This window comes from Meles meles, chromosome 16, assembly GCF_922984935.1.
Source record: "Meles meles chromosome 16, mMelMel3.1 paternal haplotype, whole genome shotgun sequence".
Taxonomy (NCBI): domain Eukaryota; kingdom Metazoa; phylum Chordata; class Mammalia; order Carnivora; family Mustelidae; genus Meles; species Meles meles.
In genome coordinates, this window is record NC_060081.1 from 34,698,360 (window position 1) to 34,717,769 (window position 19,410).

Sequence of the window (19,410 nt, forward strand, 5' to 3'; positions counted from 1 at the left end):
TGCTTATTAAAAAAAAAAATTTGGAAGGGGAGGTGAACCATAAGGGACTATGGACTCTGAAAAACAACCTGAGGGTTTTGAAGGGTCAGGGGTGGGAGGTTGGGGGAACAGGTGGTGGGTAATGGGGAGGGCATGTTTTGCATGGAGCACTGGTGTTGTGCAAAAACAATGAATACTGTTACGCTGAAAAAATAAATAAAATGGAAAGAAAAAAAAAAGGATTATTCACTACCACCAAGTGGGGTTTATTTCAGGGCTGCTGGGTTGGTTCTCATCCGCAAATCAATCAATGTGATACAACACATTAATAAAAGAAAGAACAAGAACCATATGATACTCTCAATAGATGCTGAAAAAGCATTTGACAAAGTACAGCATCCCTTCCTGATCAAAACTCTTCAAAGTGTAGGGATAGAGGGCACATACCTCAATATTATCAAAGCCATCTATGAAAAACCCACCGCAAATATCATTCTCAATGGAGAAAAACTGAAAGCTTTTCCGCTAAGGTCAGGAACACGGCAGGGATGTCTATTATCACCACTGCTATTCAACATAGTACTAGAAGTCCTAGCCTCAGCAATCAGACAACAAAAGGAAATTAAAGGCATCCAAATCAGCAAAGAAGAAGTCAAACTATCACTCTTTACAGATGATATGATACTATATGTGGAAAACCCAAAAGACTCCACTCCAAAACTGCTAGAACTTGTCCAGGAATTCAGTAAAGTGTCAGGATATAAAATCAATGCACAGAAATCAGTTGCATTTCTGTACACCAACAACAAGACAGAAGAAAGAGAAATTAAGGAGTCCATCCCATTTACAATTGCACCCAAAACTATAAGATACCTAGGAATAAACCTAACCAAAGAGGCTAAGAATCTATATGCAGAAAAGTATAAAGTACTCATGAAAGAAATTGAGGAAGACACAAAGAAATGGAAAAATGTTCCATGCTCCTGGATTGGAAGAACAAATATTGTGAAAATGTCCATGCTACCTAAAGCAATCTACACATTTAATGCAATCCCTATCAAAATACCATCTTTTTTTTTTCAAAGAAATGGAATAAATAATCCTCAAATTTATATGGAACCAGAAAAGACCTCAAATAGCCAAAGGAATGTTGAAAAAGAAAGCCAAAGTTGGTGCATCACAATTCCGGACTTCAAGCTCTATTACAAAGCTCTCATCATCAAGAAAGCATGGTACTGGCACAAAAACAGACACATAGATCAATGGAACAGAATAGAGAGCCCAGAAATCGACCCTCAACTCTACGGTCAACTAATCTTCGACAAAGCAGGAAAGAATGTCCAATGGAAAAAAGACAGCCTCTTCAATAAATGGTGCTGGGAAAATTGGACAGCCACATGCAGAAAAATGAAATTAGACCATTTCCTTACACCACACAGGAAAATAGACTCCAAATGGGTGAAGGACCTCAATGTGAGAAAGGAATCCATCAAAATCCTTGAGGAGAACACAGGCAGCAACCTCTTTGACCTCAGCCGCAGCAACATCTTCCTAGGAACATCGCCAAAGGGAAGGGAGGCAAGGGCAAAAATGAACTATTGGGATTTCATCAAGATCAAAAGCTTTTGCACAGCAAAGGAAACAGTTAGCAAAACCAAAAACAACTGACAGACTAGGAGAAGATACTTGCAAACGACATATCAGATAAAGGTCTAGTGTCCAATATCTATAAAGAACTTAGCAAACTCAACACCCAAAGAACAAATAATCCAATCAAGAAATGGGCAGAAGACATGAATAGACATTTCTGCAAAGAAGACATCCAGATGGCCAACAGACACATGAAAAAGTGCTCCACGTCACTCGACATCAGGGAAATACAAATCAAAACCACAATGAGATATCACCTCATACCCGTCAGAATGGCTAAAATTAACAAGTCAGGAAATGACAGATGCTGGCAAAGATGGGGAGAAAGGGGAACCCTCCTACACTGTTGGTCTGAATGCAAGTGGTGCAACCACTCTGGAAAACAGCATGGAGGTTCCTCAAAATGTTGAAAATAGAACTACCCTATGACCCAGCAAGTGCACTACTGGATATTTACCCTAAAGATACAAACATAGTGATCCGAAGGGGCATGTGCACCCGAATGTTTATAGCAGCAATGTCTACAATAGCCAGACTATGGAAAGAACCTACATGTCCATCAGCAGATGAATGGATAAAGAAGATGTGGTATATATACACAATGGAATACTATGCAGCCATCAAAAGAAATGAAATCTTGCCATTAGCGATGACGTGGATGGAACTAGAGGGTATCATGCTTAGCGAAATAAGTCAAACAGAGAAAGACAACTATCACATGATCTCCCTGATATGAGGAAGTGGAGATGCAACATGGGGGGCTTAAGGGAGTAGGAGAACAATAAATGAAACAAGATGGGATTGGGATGGAGACTCTTAATCTCACGAACAAACTGAGGGCTGCTGGGGGAAGGGGGGGTTGGGAGAAGGGGGTGGGGTTATGGACATTGGGGAGGGTATGTGCTATGGTGCGTGTTGTGAAGTGTGTAAACCTGGTGATTCACAGACCTATACCCCTGCGGATAAAAATACATTATATGTTTATAAAAAAATTAAAAAATTTTAAAAAATGCATACTATGAGAATAGACTTAATTGGATAGAAAAGCAAAGAGGCATAAATACAGAGCTCTAGTAGAATAGCTGCAGGCAGTCAATGAGATGACATAGGGAATCTTAAAAATGGGAGCAAAAGAGTATTACAAGAAAAAAAATGTAGTGCTAGAGGTTCCAAGGAAGAAAGTCTTAACCTAAGAAGAGTTAATATTCTAATAGTTTTAAAAAATGTTAAAAGAAAAAAGGAAAGAGAGAGATGACAGAAGCATTTATTCTATTCGGAGCAAATATATTTAAATTATAATAAGGATTGAGTGAGAAAAAGAAGGGAATTCTAGACCAGGGCACAGCACAATAATAATGGGCTCCTGGAAGTGAAAGGAAAACCATAAAGGGAAATGAAAAATAGAGTGATTCAACAGATTCAGAAATTAATGTTGAATACCTCCAACATTCTAATAAACCATTCCTTCCCACAGTCCTTTAATTACTCCTCCACATTTCTGAGGTCTATTTCATACATTAATTTCTTAAAGGGAAAAGCCCATATATGTCTAAATTATTTTTAGTCAATAATATTTTTTTCACATTTTTTTAAATTTATTTATTTTTTCAGCATGACAGTATTCATTGTTTTTGCACAACACCCAGTGCTCCATGCAAAACGTGCCCTCCCTATTACCCACCACCTGTTCCCCCAACACTTAATAATATTTTATGTGCTGCTCATTTATAATAAATGCTTTTGGATAAATGGTGATAATATTTGATCCACAATAAGCTTAATCAAAACTGGGCTCAAGTCTTGGTCCTGTACTCATTTGCTTATTATGCTTCAGTGACATCAGTGGTGTCCTATAGAGGACACCAAACAGTTATCTTTGGCTCACAGCCTGTCTAAATGAATATGCCTTACTCATGGTTCTATACAGATCTGGCATCCTTGCAACACCCCAGCCATAACTTAGTACATCAAGAGTGGGGTGTCTAATTCAAGGCCGTCTAACTTCAGAGGGTGTGATGGATAATTGTATGTATGTGTCAATTTGACTGGATCCTAAGGTGCCCAGATATTTGGCTAAACATTATTTCTGGGTGTGTCTGTGAGGGTGTTTACTGACAAGATTAATATTGGAGTTCATACACTCAGTAAAACAGATTGTACTCCCCACTGTGGGTGGGCATCATTTAATCCACTGAGGACATGAATAGAACAAAAGGCAGAGGAGAGGAAACTCTGCCTCTTTTACTTGATTGCCTGAGCTGGGAAATTGTTCTTCTCTTGCCATCAGCTCACCTGGTTCTCAGACCTTCAAACTCAGACTGAACTACACCACTGATTTTCCTGGATCTTCAGCTTGCAGACAACAGACTGGGACTGCTCAGCCTCTATAATGACAGGAGCCAATCCTTCACTATATATATGAAAGAATGGATAGAGAAAGAAGTCTTATGGAGGAGATGACAGGGAATGGGAGGCAGCAGAAGTACCAGGGAGAGAGATCATGTTTCCAGGAAAGAGGTGGTAAAACCAGCAGCTCCAAAAAGTCTTGATTACTATTCCAATCTCCACCCCATTACTGTGTTTCTTCCCTAGAACAAGGCTTCTTGCTCAAAGAGTCCTTTGAGAAATCTTGGCTCCTTATAATCAATTAACATCTCTGAAGGTGAAAGGGCTACAATGGACCACCATTTCCTGAACCTCGAAGACCTTCAAGGGCCATGTACCACCTTCAGAATGGCTACCATAGCCAAGCTCCAACTGTCCTATATTTTCCTTAATGTTTCTTTAAAAGGACTTACTTTTACATTTATATCATTTAACTTATCTTAAACAATGTCAGTCAAAGCTCCTTTTTTAAATAAGTAGTCATATTTTTCTAGTATGTTAAAATAAAGACACGATTAAAAAAAAAAAAAAAGACTAGATAGGTGTGTTTGGCCATGCATGCCCATTTTTGCCTGCTAGGTCATCATGGTGACCTTAAACCGTGCCTCCTAAGGAAGAAAAGAAGGAAGAGGAAACCTTCATAACTTTTTGGAAGCCAATAAGAAAATGTAAAACAATTCCCTTTTCTTTTCCCTGGTGAATGTAGCTCAGGGAAGCACTGAGTCATGGCCGTTGTTGTGGGGTAGTACCTAAATCCTGGGAACTCCTGAGACAGGCCTGGCTTTGGAGCCATCTCTGGGCTCCCACTGGTGATCTTCTCAAGTCACCATCTGACTCAGCGCTGTGCTCTTGGACTTTTTCCTGAAAAGCTCCAAGGATCAGGCTAGGTACACAGGCCTTGACCTAAATCGCATAGCTGCAAACTTTACACCAAGAAGGGCATAAGACCATTGGGTCACCTTTCTTCACCCCTGGAATAGATTTTGGGGACAGGCACCCTAATCCAACAGAACCCTGGATTAAAGGGAGACAGCTCTGGATGCAGGAGCATCTCTTCTCCTATCCACTGCCCTCAAAGTTTTTAGGCTAAAACAAGGCATACATAGGGAGGGAATCGGTTGTCTTAGTGCCCTGGACCAGATGAATTATCAAACCAGAAAAAAGGCATGAGAATCATCAAGAACACAAGAAGAAGCTAAACTACTCTACCTGAAGCCCACAGAATAAGGCGAGGAAGATCCAGAGGAAACCCAGTCCAGGAAGGAAGCTGCTGGACTACCCAGGGACACTGAGACTGCTTAAAGCCTATGCACCTCTGGTCTGCTCAGAGCCAGGGAATGAGAGCTCTGAGTGAAGACTTCAGTGAGGAACCCCATCAGAGTAGCCCTTTCTGCCTTCTCAGGATGTGCCAACCAAGATTCTTAGGGGAGATTGGCTCAGCCACTCACTGAGCCCCCTGTGTTCTATGTAGGCCCGTTCTGGAACTTAGTGAGTTCAAGTCACATACACAACATTTGGTAATGTCCTAAATGCAAAAAGGGTACGTGTCAACATTGCCCACATACTTTTCAGGACTTACAGCCTAGCTTCTCGTCCATGAGAAATTCCATATTGAAATTCTGACATTGAGGCATGATACACATCAGCCCTAAGGTTGCTACTTGCCCTTTCATAGAATGTAATTAACATCTGCACTAGCCTCTGCCAGCCCTCTCTTCCAGGATCACTGAGCACTCAGCCTGGGCTTTCAGCAGGAGTACTAGGCAGCACTAGGCAGCTCAAGGACTGACCCCAGGAAGGAAGACCCAGGAGTGGGTGCTCTCATGGAGAGCATCATGCCAGCACAGGACAGGGTCTCTTGGAGCATTGCTCTGCTTCTCCTTTTCCTCCCCCTGTACCTTGCTCAACAACCCTTCCTGCATTTCCTTCTCAATCTTACCCACTTTGCTTTCTGTCTCTCAACTTTGTCCTCTCTCCATTTTTTTTTCCTTTTTCTCTTCTCATGGTGATTTCTTCCCTAATAGAGAGGCATTTAAAACATATTATAAAATATTTATTTTGCTACCTTAATAAGTTTTGTGTGTATATATGCAGCAGCTTAATGATCTGTCCACAAAGTCTTTGATTCTGTTCCTCTCAAGTGGTGGAGCCTGTTTCCTTCCTCAGTTTGTGTTGGCTGGATTCAGTGACTTGCTTCTGAGTAATTAAAAAAAAAAGTAGAGTGACAGTCCACAAATTCAGCAACTGGCTCATAAAAGGCAACAAGGCCTCCTGCTTCCCTTTGGCCCTTGCTCTTTTTGGAATCACTTGCTTTGGGCTGAGCCAGCTGCAGTGTGGAGCAGATCTATAGAAAGGCCCACATGTGTTCCTAAAACAACTGGTGAGGAAATGTGACCTCTAGCCAATAGTCGTGGGGGTGAACCTCGTAGAAGTGGACCATCACTCCAGTCAGTCCTTCAGGTGGCAACACCCCAGCTGTTCTGTTATCTCAACCACACTGTCATAAAACCCTGGGTAAGATGTACCAGCTAAATCACACTTGACTTTCTGACCCTCAGACACTGAAAGATAATTAAGGTTGATTTAACCAAGAAAAAGTGTGTGTGTGTGTGTGTGTGTGTGTGTGTGTGTGTGTGTGTGTGTGTGTGTGTAAAATCAGGTTATAGATAGATAGGTAGACAGACACACAGTCATGGTTGAAACTGAGAGCCAAAGCTCCCCTCTTCCACCAGTTATAAAAGTTACTTCTTTGGAGCCCACACCAATGACTCTTTTCCCTTGGGTGTTCCCTCACTTGCCTGATGTCCTTTCCACAGTTCTGTGCCCCATCCCCTCCCTGTGTTGACTTGAGATCTGAGGACATCTTGATTCTGATTCTGATTCTCCCATCCTTCATCCAGCCAGAGAGAAGATCTCCCATGACTCGAAAGTCAAACTGAAATATCAGTGTGTCCTTTTCTTGTGTCTAGCACAGCAACACTCAAACTCTTTGTGTGCTAAGGAAAAGAAATTTTATTAACCATTTTGCAATATGATGGTCAACGAGTCCTGTGGGATGAGGGCAGGAAAGATAGAGACAGGCAGCCTTGGTTGCATTGTGAGCCTTTTAAATCCTGGTATCATCCGACTAGCCCACAGCCCTTGCAGCTACAGTCCCCACACCACACATATACCTTAGCTCAGTCTAGGAAAAATCACTCCAGACCAGATTTCAAATTCTTCCCTGGGGTATTGTGTGTTTCTGTCTCAATAAGGAGATGGTGAACAGAACCACTTCTGTGTCCTTGATCCTTTTTGTCACAAGACTGTCCTGCAGAAGGGTTCTAGGATGTGATATCTTACCAGGAAAGAGGTGAGACTCACTGACCATTTTGAAATCAATTTCCTATAAATGCTTCATCTTAAAAAGAGAATAACAAGGTTTTGATGACCTAAGAATGGGTATTAATATAAGCATATCCTAGGACAGACAAAATATGCAGACCTGAAGGCAGGAAGTTTGCCTGAACTTGATGCGTGATGAAAATGGCCCTGAATCAGGCAGGGACACTTGACTGGGAGGGGGGTGGTGTGGAGCAGAGCAGTGCTGAGGGGACATTAATGAGTGAGACAGCACACAGTCTCCTCACCACCTGCACGCCTGAGCATGGAGATGCCTACAAGCAATAATCTGAAGAAGATAGTATTTGAGGATGTACACTTGCCTGAGTAAAAGTCAGAGCTCACACCACGTCCAGCCACGTCTTCTTCTCCATGGGCATCTGCCAGAGCAACAGCATAGCTCTGGGCCCTGACCTCAAAGGCCCTGGGACAGACTTTAGTCCCAAGCTTCACCACAAGGGAGATGGAAATGCCTCCGGGACAAGTGATGGTCCACATACAGTGACAGCATCCAGAACCCTGGGCATGCTTGGAGGGCAAGATTGATCTGAACATGAATCTCCAGCACCATGAGTTGGTAGGGTCTCTCTCCATTCCCTGGAACCACGTGAAAGCCAAGCTTGCTGCCAACCATTCCCAGGAATGATTAATAGGCCTGCAGCCAGGAGTCAGGTGGGACATGAGAACAAATTAGCTGTGTTGGTTATCAAATGGTCAGCACAAATACACCATGATCTGTTCTGTGGCCTCTTTCCCACCTGCCAGGGCAATGTTGGACACTTCCTTCAACTTTCCCAGAATGTCAGGGTCAGGACACAGCCTGAGCACAGTAAACACAGGACTGAACACAAAGTGGCAATGAAGTGGAGAACAGCAGCCCAGGCTTCTCCCACACAGAACAAAGGAAGGAGAAAGGGGGCTGGAGCTGGGAAGGAGGGCTGTCCAGTGACACACACAGGGACCTACCACAGCTGGCTGCAGTCCCTGCCCTGTGTGGGAGCCTCAGCATGACTCTCCCACATTCCTGAGGAAAATAAGAATACCTCCATGACATAGAAATATATATGGCAGCATAAAAGTGTAGGATCACTTTGAAGGGGGAAAAATAGCACCAAGTGACCCATACCAAGGCTAAAGGGGTTTCCAGGATGGGCGAACAGGTACAGAGCATTTCTGGAAACGAGAGTGATTGAAATTGGGACTTATCAGAAGATAAAGCAATCCCTTAAGGTCCGGAGAAGCCAATGTAGATGGAATCATCATAAATATAAGAAATAGCAATTTTTAAGAACAATTATGTTGGACATTTACACAATGTAAATTTAAAATTCTTGAGAAGTGAAACAATATAGAAACAATTTAATATCTGGAAACTTTGCTTACAAAGAAGGAATGATGAAGTGCAAAAATTAATACACAAACTAGAAATACACAATATAACACTTACCACAATAGCTGAAAATAGAAAAATAATGAATTAATCAATTCTCAGACATTCATTAAATGTGAGAATGAGTTTTGAGTGGCCCTATTCCTGGGAGGACGCCAGCTCTGAGGGCCTCTGTGCAGTGAGGACAGCCTGTCAGCTTCAAAGCAGGCTTCTCTCTGCCTATAGGGCCATCTGGTCACTGGTGCCCAGGGTTCTGCAAACCCTGCCCCAGGCATGGAGTTCCGATCCCTTCCCTGATCCAGTGTGGCCCCACAAATCATCCTCAGTCCAGCTTGCACCCTTCCATTTGAGTGACTTCTCCTGGTGATTCAACCCCTCACACCCAGGGACACACACTGTAGTGTGTTCCCCCAACATGTGGTCCAGAGACCAGGACGATAAGCCTCCCCTGGGAGGTGAAGCATCCAGAAACAGGTGAAGAGGCAAACTTGCCAGGCCTGCCAGACTGACTGGATCAGAGTCCTGGCTGAGAGAAAGGCCCAGGGCTCTGGGTGTCCACAGGCCTTTCAGGGCATTCTGGTCCCCCTGAGTGCACAAGTAGGGACATACAAATACTGAAGCCTTTCACAGGCACAGAGCTGAAGCCTTGTTTGGAAAGATGTGCTCCTTAGTCCTTCCAGAGCCCCATCTGCTGCTCCAGATGGACACTGTGAGGGTCCCTCTCTAAAACCCAGACTCTGCACACAGGAAATTGTGTCCACTGAGCCTTGAGGACCTTCACCACGAGAGGGCACTGATGCTCACCCAATGGTCACAGCTCAGCCATCCCTGGGAGCTGACTGGCTTTGCTCTGTGTCTGCTTCTCCCTCATTCCACCCTCTCTCTTCTAGAGCAAATTTCTACAAAGGGATCTATAGACCCACTGTGTGACAAGGGTCACCCCTGCTGCAACACCTTTGGAGAGCTTATGCCTGACATCATCCTGTCAGGCCCCAGACTGAGCAAGTGGTAGCACATCCAGGGGCTGAGGAGTGCAAAAGGAGATGTAGTGAGCTCAGCTGGAAGCTCCTGGTTCCAAGACCCTGAAGTTCCCTTGCCTGGCATCATCCCAAGAGCCAGTGAGCCTTCTCTGCTCCACTACTCAAGGGGGACTGGGGAGCTGAGAGGGACAGAGACTCTTGGACTCATCAAGACCTCAGTGCTCCTTCCTTCCAAAGATACCAGTTTTCTCTGTGTAGCTTACTTCTGTCTCCCCCCAAGTTGGCTCTCAGTAACTCATCCTTTTTGGCTCTGTCCTCATCTCAGAGGTCCTCACCCTACTGCTCTGCCGTGGGGTCACCTTCCACTTCCATGTCTTGCTCTTGTGTCCTTGTTCTGGGGAATCCAAATCAAGTCTCTCCCCACTGAGGAGCTGAGAGGGATGTTATGGCTGGGGCTCGGCTACAGGGGACTCCTCCCTCCCATTGCTAGTTCTTTCCAACCCACCCTGCCTGGGCTTGTCTGGACAAGAAGCAATTATGCCACTTGGAATGGGTGGCAGGGTGATATGTGGGAAGGGACAATGTGTAATAGCAGAGACGATATCCAGAGGGAGGAGCTGCTCTGAAGCTGATGGGCTGGACCAATGTCCAGGGAGGCTTGGAGGGAGCTTGAACTACGATAAAAAAGGCAGTGGGTCCCCAGATTCCTGTAGCCATGCTGCACTTGCTGTTCAGGTGGGCTCTGCCCCGGGCCATGCTCCTGCTACTACTAGGTTCCCAGCTCCTGGTAACTCATGGGTCAAGATCTGAAGAGGAAGCAGAGAATAAACACCACAACGCCATGCGAAGCTACTTCCTTGGTACAGTGGAGTATGCCTTACATATATTCAACTTGCAGAGCAATGACACGAGGGCCTATAGGCTGGTGCGCATCCTGAATTCCAGGAGGGAGCTGGTAGGTACCACGCCCTAACCTGATGATCTGCATGTGTTATGAAGTCAAGGTCAGGAGCAGTAGTCCTATCTAGTTATCTCATTCTGCAGTCCATAAAATAGAGCAAAAATGCAAACTGTGCAGTTAGTTTCAGTTTTATGAAAGAATTTAAAAATTTAAATACCCACATCCATGTCTACTGCATGTAAGATGTTCTAATTTTCATCATTTTATGAAGTTACTTATTAATGACCAAAATACAGACTATGAGGCAATTAAGATCCTCAATGAGGAAAAGAAAAGACAGAAAGGAGGAGGAGGAGGAGATAGATTGAGAAAATGTCAGAGAAGATGGATTGAGGAAATATTCTAGCAAAACAAATGCAAACAGAAACAGAGACAGATGCTGAGAGAGAGGGAGGGAGATGGCTCTGAGGATCAGGACAATAAGGTTTTCCCCTCCTCCAGAGTAGCCACTGTGACTTCAAGGCCTTTTCTCTGGGCTCTTCCCTGAGAAGGGAGAATGCTACCTACTGGGAAGGATGCTATTCAGACTCTACCCAGATCATGGTTCTCAATCCTAGAGCATTGTCCTTGTTATGGATTGTCTGCAGAATGCAGCCAGGACAGCTGTTTGCCTGGGGGCTGCATCAGGAGCATGTATGGTCATGTGTGTATATGTGTGTCAGGTGTAGATGTGGGTGTGAGTGTTTTTATTGAGTGTGTATATGGGTAAGTATGAGTTTTTGAATAATTGTGTATACCTTTGTGTGTCTCTGTATGTAGGTGCGGGTGAGAGTAGCATGAGTATGTCACTGAGTGTGTGTAGTATGTGTGCAAGCATGTGTGTGTGTGCCTGCACACATATTAGGACCCCAGGCATTCCTCTCTCCCTCTGGACTTGTCTGTATATAAGTGTGGGTGTCAGAAGTTCTAAGTGTGTGTGTGTATGTCCGTGTATGACTGTGTGTCGCTGAGTGTAAAAGTAGGAGTGTGTCTGTGTCTCTGCAACTGTGTGTGTGCATGTACACAGGTGCTGGGGGCCCAGGGCATTCCTCTGTCCCTCTGGACCCCTGCCCTGAGAGCCTGAGGAAAGGGAGGTGGGAAATCCACCCTGCATGGAACTCCAGCTGTGAACACTGCTGGGCCAGGTCCCCTCTGGTTCTGCTGCCTGAGCTCTCTCAGTTTGAACCTCTGCTCTGGGCTTCCTAGATCTGTACTCACAAATCTGTTCCGGGCTCCCTAGATCTACACTCACACTGAGTTAGGGTGCGGGGAGTAATGGAGAGTGGAGTGGGAGATATGGAATGCAATGAATTGGTTGGAGTAGAGTGCAGAAGGAATACAGAAAATTCCAGCTTTACTTTGTAATAGGACAAGAGGTATCTGGAAGCCACAGTTGGGGGGGTGGTGAGGGTCGTGTGCAAAAGCGGGCACTCATGGGCTCACATGAGTGTTCACTTGGCTTTACCCCCAGCAAGCTGACCCAGGTCCAGAGGCAGTGTTTGGGGCTATCCTCACATTACATAGTTCTACACTGGCAGCTACGCAAGGGAACCAGGAGGCAGATTCTCACATTAATGACAATGTCTATTGCAGTCATTGGAGAAGAACACAATGGCGTTCTCCATGGAGCTGCAGCTTAAAAGAACAAGATGTGGAAAATTTGACGACGACATTGACAACTGTCCCTTTCAAGAAAGTTCAGGGCAGAACAATGTAAGACGTGCAGTAGGTCCTTCGGGTCACACAACTGAGGACGCAGCTTGGGGCAGAGGGGAAAGTAGGGCAGATGACAGAGCCATTCTTAGGGACACAGAAAATAGAAATTCAGGCACTGCTATCCCTACCACTGGTGTTGCAGTAGGAGCCCAGCTGGACAGCCCATCCTTGTACCCTCCCTGGCCAATCTGGGAACCACCTTTGCCCACTCACCCATTCCATTTGCTAAGCCCTTGAGCCATAGTGATGACAGATTTCTCCTGGCCACAAGGGTCCATGTCTCCTGGGAAATCCATAGGATGTCCCTTCTCTTGTCTTTATTGACGTGCCTTCCCTACAGAATTCAGGGGGAGAATGTTGAGATAGGCAACATGGTCTTTGCCAGACTGATTTTCTCAGGTTCCCCTGAGAAAAGAGCCCATAGTGGAAATTGAGGAGGGGACCACGGCCCTCCTTCTCAGGCTCTGACAAGATTCCATGGACTATGAGCTGATGCTCTAGGAAGAATGGTCAAGGTGAATCCCAGCTCTGGGACCAAGCCACCTGGGGTGGGGGCAGTCCTTTAAAGAGCACACCTGGGAGAAACTACCACAATGCTATGCTAGGGCCATGGGTCACACAGGTTCAACCTGAGTGCTTTCATGGAGACCACAGGTCTAAGAATGAGAAAATGGTATGGGGCCCTTGAGGTTAGGACAAAGTCCCGAGTTCAGAACAAGCAGGGCTTAGGTGGGATTGTGGCTGAAGACCACAGCCTGCATTCCCAGCTGCTCAGCCCAGTATGAGTGTTTGGGATGTGTGCTGTGTTCGAAGCAGGAGTCACTGCTTCCAGTCATTCTCCACCCACCTTGCATCCCTGTGCTTACCCTTAGATCATCACCTGCTTCTTCATCATCAGCACTGAGCCCTGGAAAACAGAGTTCGAACTCTGGAACAAGACTTGCTTGGAGGGGCACCTGCATGGCTCAGTTGGCTAAACATCTGCCTCGGTCTCTGCTCATGATCCCAGGGTCCTGGGACCAAGCCCTCTGTTGGGCTCCCTGATCAGCAGGGAGTCTGCTTCTCCCTCTGTTTCTGCCTGCTGCTCCCCCTGCCTGTGCTCTCTCTGTGTCAAAATAAATACTAAAAAAATATAAAAAAGACCTGCTTGGATGGCACCCACTGATGAGATATCAATACACCTGGCTCTGGCTGTTCTTCTGAACACCAGTGATGTCCTGTAGGTATCCCTTCAGTGGCCGAGCAGCTCCAAGGTATGTTCTCTTTATTTGCAAATATTTGGAGTCTCATCAGGACATTGTGAAATTTCTTCCTGCTCCTTTTCATCATGTAAAAAAGATCATTAACATTTCAAGAAACTTGTGTGGAATGGTTCCAGACAGAAGGGCTGGGCACGTGAAGGGCTCATCCTAACAGGGCAGTAGAGTGGGCGCAAGGTTTTATTCCCTCTCAGACCTCTGGAGTCATCTCCACATTGCACAACCTAGAAGTACAGGTGCCTCTGAGCTGCTGCTTTGGGGTTCAGGAGGAATGACCTGCTCCCTAGGGGCTCAATGACCATGAACCAGCAGAAAACCCAAAGTGCAGGATGGACCTAGACAGGCACTCAGGCCCTTAGGGCACATGAGGCCCCCATCTTGGGGGCTTGCTCATACCCATTGCCTGGTCCAATAGCTGTGAGGATGTGGAAACAACTGTAGCCTCCACACTCAGAGTGGTCCAACAGCCACCACCAGCAGCAGCAAGTCCTAGACCCTCAGAAATATTCCCCATCAAGGTCTCCTCACCTTTGGACAAGGAGGATGCATTTTCATGAATCCCAGGAGACCCACAGACAATAAATTTTGAGTGGCACTGCTCTACCAAATGCTATGAGACTCTGCCTGAATCTCCTGGGTGCAGATTCGGCAGACAATTTCTCAAAAAGGTTTCAACTGTACTGGCCGTTGTGGGCCATCAGTCTTGATCTCATTTCCTCAATGTTGCTTTGAATATGAATAGACAATATGAATACATATTGCAGTGTTGTCTTCCAGTGAGACTGTATTTACACCCACAGGCAGGTGATGTGTTTGGTCCCCAGGACGTGGCTGCCCCCACCCTCACCCCAAACAAAGAAGAGGCCCCTCCAATGTCTGTGAAGCTGATGGACTCAGCATCCCATCACGTATAATTTAATCTTGGGCTGAAAATACCATTAAAATTAATCCCTTTTTTCATGATTATCAGATAATTATTTTAAAACTCTACAAGTTCACTCACAGTTCAACTCTGCTGCTTCCTTTATGTTTAACCTTCTTGATACCAGCTCTGAGACAGGTGATAGACTCTTCCAACTTCATGTGCTGATGCCTGTTTGCCTGTAACAGTACCAGCTGTGGTGGTAATGATCCAACCCTGTGGTGTTACTGGGATGCAGGTCCATGAGTACTGGAGCTCCTTGATGGAGCATTCCTCTCAGCATCACCACACTGCCACTGTATTACTCTAGAGGCTGCCGGACTTGATCCAAATATGTACCACATCACCACTGCCATGAGAATGTTCTTGCAGTTGTCCTCTGACTGGTGATGTGTAGGAAGGAGTTGGCCCACAGCACAGGACTTTGCAGGGGGCTATAGATGTCTACACTTGAGGTGGTGGAGGAGTTTCTCTCCTTGTCTCACGGGGGAGAGAGTTATGACTTGGACCCTCCATGTCTATGTGGCTCTGAGAGGGTAATGGGTTCAGAAAGATCATTGGGGACCACACCCATGTGGCACCAGTGGACACCAGGTGCTGGTGAGGTGTGAGCACTGGGGGTGCCCCAGATGGGTGGGCTGGATGGGAGATGGACAGAATCCTTCAGTACCAGGAGCTGGTCCTGCAGCTGGGGTTGCAGTTCACCCTTGGACAAGGCCTGTATGCCCATCCTCTCTATCACTCTGTCCTCCCCAGGCCCACATTCAGAGTCACTGATAATCACAGTGATGAAAACAACTCCTGGAATCTACACTTTACTGTCATATCAGTGGCAGCTCTATGGCCCACTTTCACTCTTGTCCCCAAGCCTGGGACCGAGGGTCAGACACTATGGACCAATGTGCAAGGTCCACATGGACCTGAGCAGAGATAAGGAAAGAAGCAAGTAGTCAGAATGACTCCAAACTAAGGAGAATATTCCAGGAAACACAGCACTTCTACTCTATAACCCTATTATCCCAAATGGCAGCCTTTGGAGAAAGCATGGGGGTCGTTATCCCTGTGTGTCATGTGAGCAACTGGAGTGTAGATGGCTAAGGGCAAGGCCAAGGCTGCAAGACTGGCTTTTGGCAGAGCTGGGGTGGCTCTCCCAATTCCAGGCCAGGGCCCCCATCCGGCTTCCTGGGGCTCCCTGGAGACCAAGGGGAATTCCTCCCAGTTGGCCAGTGCTATATGGCCCCCAGGGTTCTCAGTGGCCTCACACCAGGAAATGGCCTTTGTCACCCACTGTCTAGGACAGAGAGGGTCAGCCAGAGCGTGGGGGCCTGGGCTGCTCAAAACCTGACCTTGTCCTCATCTTCCATGAGTGAATTCCACCCGGCCTGATTCCTAGGGAGAGAGGGTGTGTTCATGCACAAGGAATATTGTGAGCCTGAACAGGGCTTCTGCCATGGCCACACTCATCCTTCAACCAGAACCTTGAAGACTACAGACATCTGGCTCTACCTGCCAGTCCTGCTTACTGAGGCAGGATGGCTCCAGGCAGCCCATTCCCAGTGCTTTCTCAAGCTCACTCCACAGCCCTGGCCTGGGTCCCCTTTCCTGGATAATCAGAGTTCTTTCCTTCCCTGACCCCAGGAAGGCAGCTTATGCTTATTCAACAAACCTACTCTGAAAGGAACAGAAGTGGGCATGACCCCTCGAGCCAGATAGATGTAGATAGGGGAAGAGAGGTAAGGTCTCCCCATAGCATATGATCCTCAGTCCTACATCTGTTACAAAGTTGGATCACCTGGAGCATGGACTCCCTGTCAGGCCTTGGGGCCAGAGTCTCTGGTTGTGGGCCAGAACTATTAACAAAGTCCCACAAGTGTCGTCTGAGGCAGGATTTTAGTGAGTGCCTAACAGTAGCCATGATTTGATGCCCGCCTTGATGCTTTCCCTGTGGGCTCTGGTCCCTCAGCCCCAAGAGGTGAAGTGAGTCCACAGTGGGCCTGTGCACATTACCCCCTACTGGGCTGAATACGCAGACTACCTTCTCCTGGGAACTGCCCAGAAATGCACTGAATGGAATAGGTGAGGTGGACTGTGGAAACCATGTGGGGACCACATGGGTAAAGAGCCCAGTTTAGGCTACTTTCCATGGACTGAGGCACCACTGAGGACAGACCAGTGTGGGAGCAGACAGGGAGGCGGTGGGAAGGTCTTCAGAAAAATCTACTCATATATAAAATGGAATATTTCTCAGCCAACAGAAAGGATGAATACCCAGCATCTGGATCAACATGGATGGAACTGGAGGCAATTATGCTCAGTGAAATAAGTCAATCAGAGAAAGACAATTATCATACTGTTTCACTCATATGTGAAACATAAGGAATGGCATGGAGGACCATAGGGGAAGGGAGGGAAAACTGAATGGGAAGAAATCAGAGAGGGAGACAAACCATGAGAGACTCTGGACTCCAGGAAACAAACTGAGGGTTATACAAGAAAGGGGGTTGGAGGGATGGGGTAAATGCGTGATAGGTATTGAGGAGGGCATGTGTTCTGATGAGCACTGGGTGTTATATGCAACTAATGAACTGCTGAACACTACATCAAAAACTAATGATGTATTATATGTTGGCTAACTGAACATTAAAAAAATAAAACAAATAAAATAAAATAAGAAAGAAAAGTCTACTCAGATCTGGGACCAGATTGGGAGTACTGTGGGACAAGAGCACAGTTGTATCCATTCTGGGGAATGTTGGGTTGGTGTGAGGATTCCTGCTGCCAGACTCTCCCTGTGGCTCTGCCTAGAAACATGCAGTTCTGGGAAGCCCATCCAGCTGTCTATGGGGGATAAGTCCTGAAGACATCTAATGCCACATTCTGCTGTAAATCCCCAAGGAGATCCTGCAATGCAGACTGGCAGGTGTAGGTAGGGCATTTGGGAGATGAGCACATGGGACACAGTGGGGAAGGGAGGCAGACAGGGGAGAAAGTCAACATGGCTGTTGTTATGAGTCACTGAGCAGCCATGGGTTTTGTCCTGCTGCAATGTGTGAGAACTAGGTGATTCTAGTCTCTGGCTTTCTGTCTGTTTGGGACTCTGGGCCCTTCCACATTGCAGCTCTCCCTGGGGGTAGTCCTTATCATTCCCCCACTGAGATGTAACTGCTTTGCTGATGGAGTGTCCCTTGTACAGAGAAAGCCAGCTGGGGTGGGCGAGAACATGGATGTTGAGGTGGAGTTAGGAGTGGCAGGTACTGGGTCCACCAGCTGTACAGGCACTAGAAGGACATCTGCAGTCAGATGTGGGTGGCAGTCATCATCCTGGGGACCAAACACATCACCTGCCTGTGGGTATAAATACAGTCTCACTGGTAGACAGCACTGCAATATGTATTCATATTGTCTATTCATATTCAAAGCAACATTGAGGAGATGAGATCAAGACTGATGGCCCACAACGGCCAACACAGTTGAACCCTTTTTGAGAAATTGTCTGCCGAATCTGCACCCAGGAGATTCAGGCAGAGTCTCATAGCATTTGGTAGAGCAGTGCCACTCAAAATTTATTGTCTGTGGGTCTCCTGGGATTCATGAAAATGCATCCTCCTTGTCCAAAGGTGAGGAGACCTTGATGGAATATTTCTGAGGGTCCAGGACTTGCTGCTGCTGCTGGTGGTGGCTGTAGTGTGTGGAGGCTACAGACGCTCTCACATCCTCATGGCTATTGGACCAGGCAATGGGTATGAGCAAGTCCCCAAGATGGGGGCCTCGTGTGTCCTGAGGGCTTGAGTGTCTGTCTAGGTCCATCCTGCACTTTGGGTTTTCTGCCGGGTCATAGTCATTGCATCTTTTGGAGTGAAAGTGATCCCTCATGAACCCCAAGAGAGCAGCTCAGAAGTACCTGTGCCTCCAGACTGCGCCACCTGGGGCTGGCTCCAGAGGGCCAAGAGAAAGAGAACCCACTCCCCTGGGCCCACTCAACTGCCCTGAGGGGATGAGTATTCCACTTAGCCAACCTCTCTGTCTTAAATAGTGCCATACAAAGCTTCTTGAGTACTGGTACAGTATATCAACTTCAGAACAACTCCACCCTCTGGATATCATCCCTGCTATTACACACTGTCCCTTCCCACGTGTCAGCCTGCCTCCCCATTCCAAGTGGCATAAGTGCCTCCTGTCCAGAGACAGGGACAAGCTCAGGCAGGGTGGGTTGCAAAGAACCAACAATGGGAGGGAGGGGTCCTCTGTTGCTGAGCCCCAGCCAGAATATCACTTTCAGCTCCTCAGTGGGGAGAGACTTCATTTGGATTCCCCAGAATCCAAGGCTGAAACAAGGACACAAGAACAAGACGTGGAAGTAAGGTGACCCCACGGCAGAGCAGTAGGGTGAGGACCTCTGAGATAAGGACAGAGCCAGAAAAGATGAGTGACTGAGAGCCAACTTGGGGGGAGACAGAAGTAAGCTACACAGAGAAAACTGGTATCTTTGGAAGGAAGGAGCACTGAGGTCTTGATGAGTCCAAGAGTCTCTGTCCCTCTCAGCTCCCCAGTCCCCCTTGAGCAGTGGAGCAGAGAAGGCTCACTGGCTCTTATCTGTGCCAGCAAGGGAAATTCAGGGTCTTGGAACCAGGAGCTTCCAGCTGAGCTCATTGCATCTCCTTTTGCACTCCTCAGCCCCTGGATATGCCGCTACGTGCTCAGTCTGGGGCCTGACAGGATGATGTCAGGCACAAGCTCTCCAAAGGTGTTACAGCAGGGGTGACCCTTGATACACAGTGGGTCTATAGATCCCTTTGTAGGAATTTGCT

At 46.6% G+C, this 19,410-nt stretch overlaps 1 protein-coding gene across 1 annotated transcript; it reads left to right on the forward strand.

The window, feature by feature from the left end:
* The first annotated feature begins 10,480 nt into the window (after positions 1-10,480).
* On the forward strand, positions 10,481-13,404 carry LOC123926326 (cystatin-9-like). Its single transcript, XM_045980082.1, has 3 exons — positions 10,481-10,720; positions 12,299-12,418; positions 13,294-13,404. The coding sequence occupies exons 1-3, from the start codon at positions 10,481-10,483 to the stop codon at positions 13,396-13,398; spliced, it is 465 nt and encodes a 154-aa protein (XP_045836038.1). The 3' UTR covers positions 13,399-13,404.
* The last annotated feature ends 6,006 nt before the right edge of the window (positions 13,405-19,410 follow it).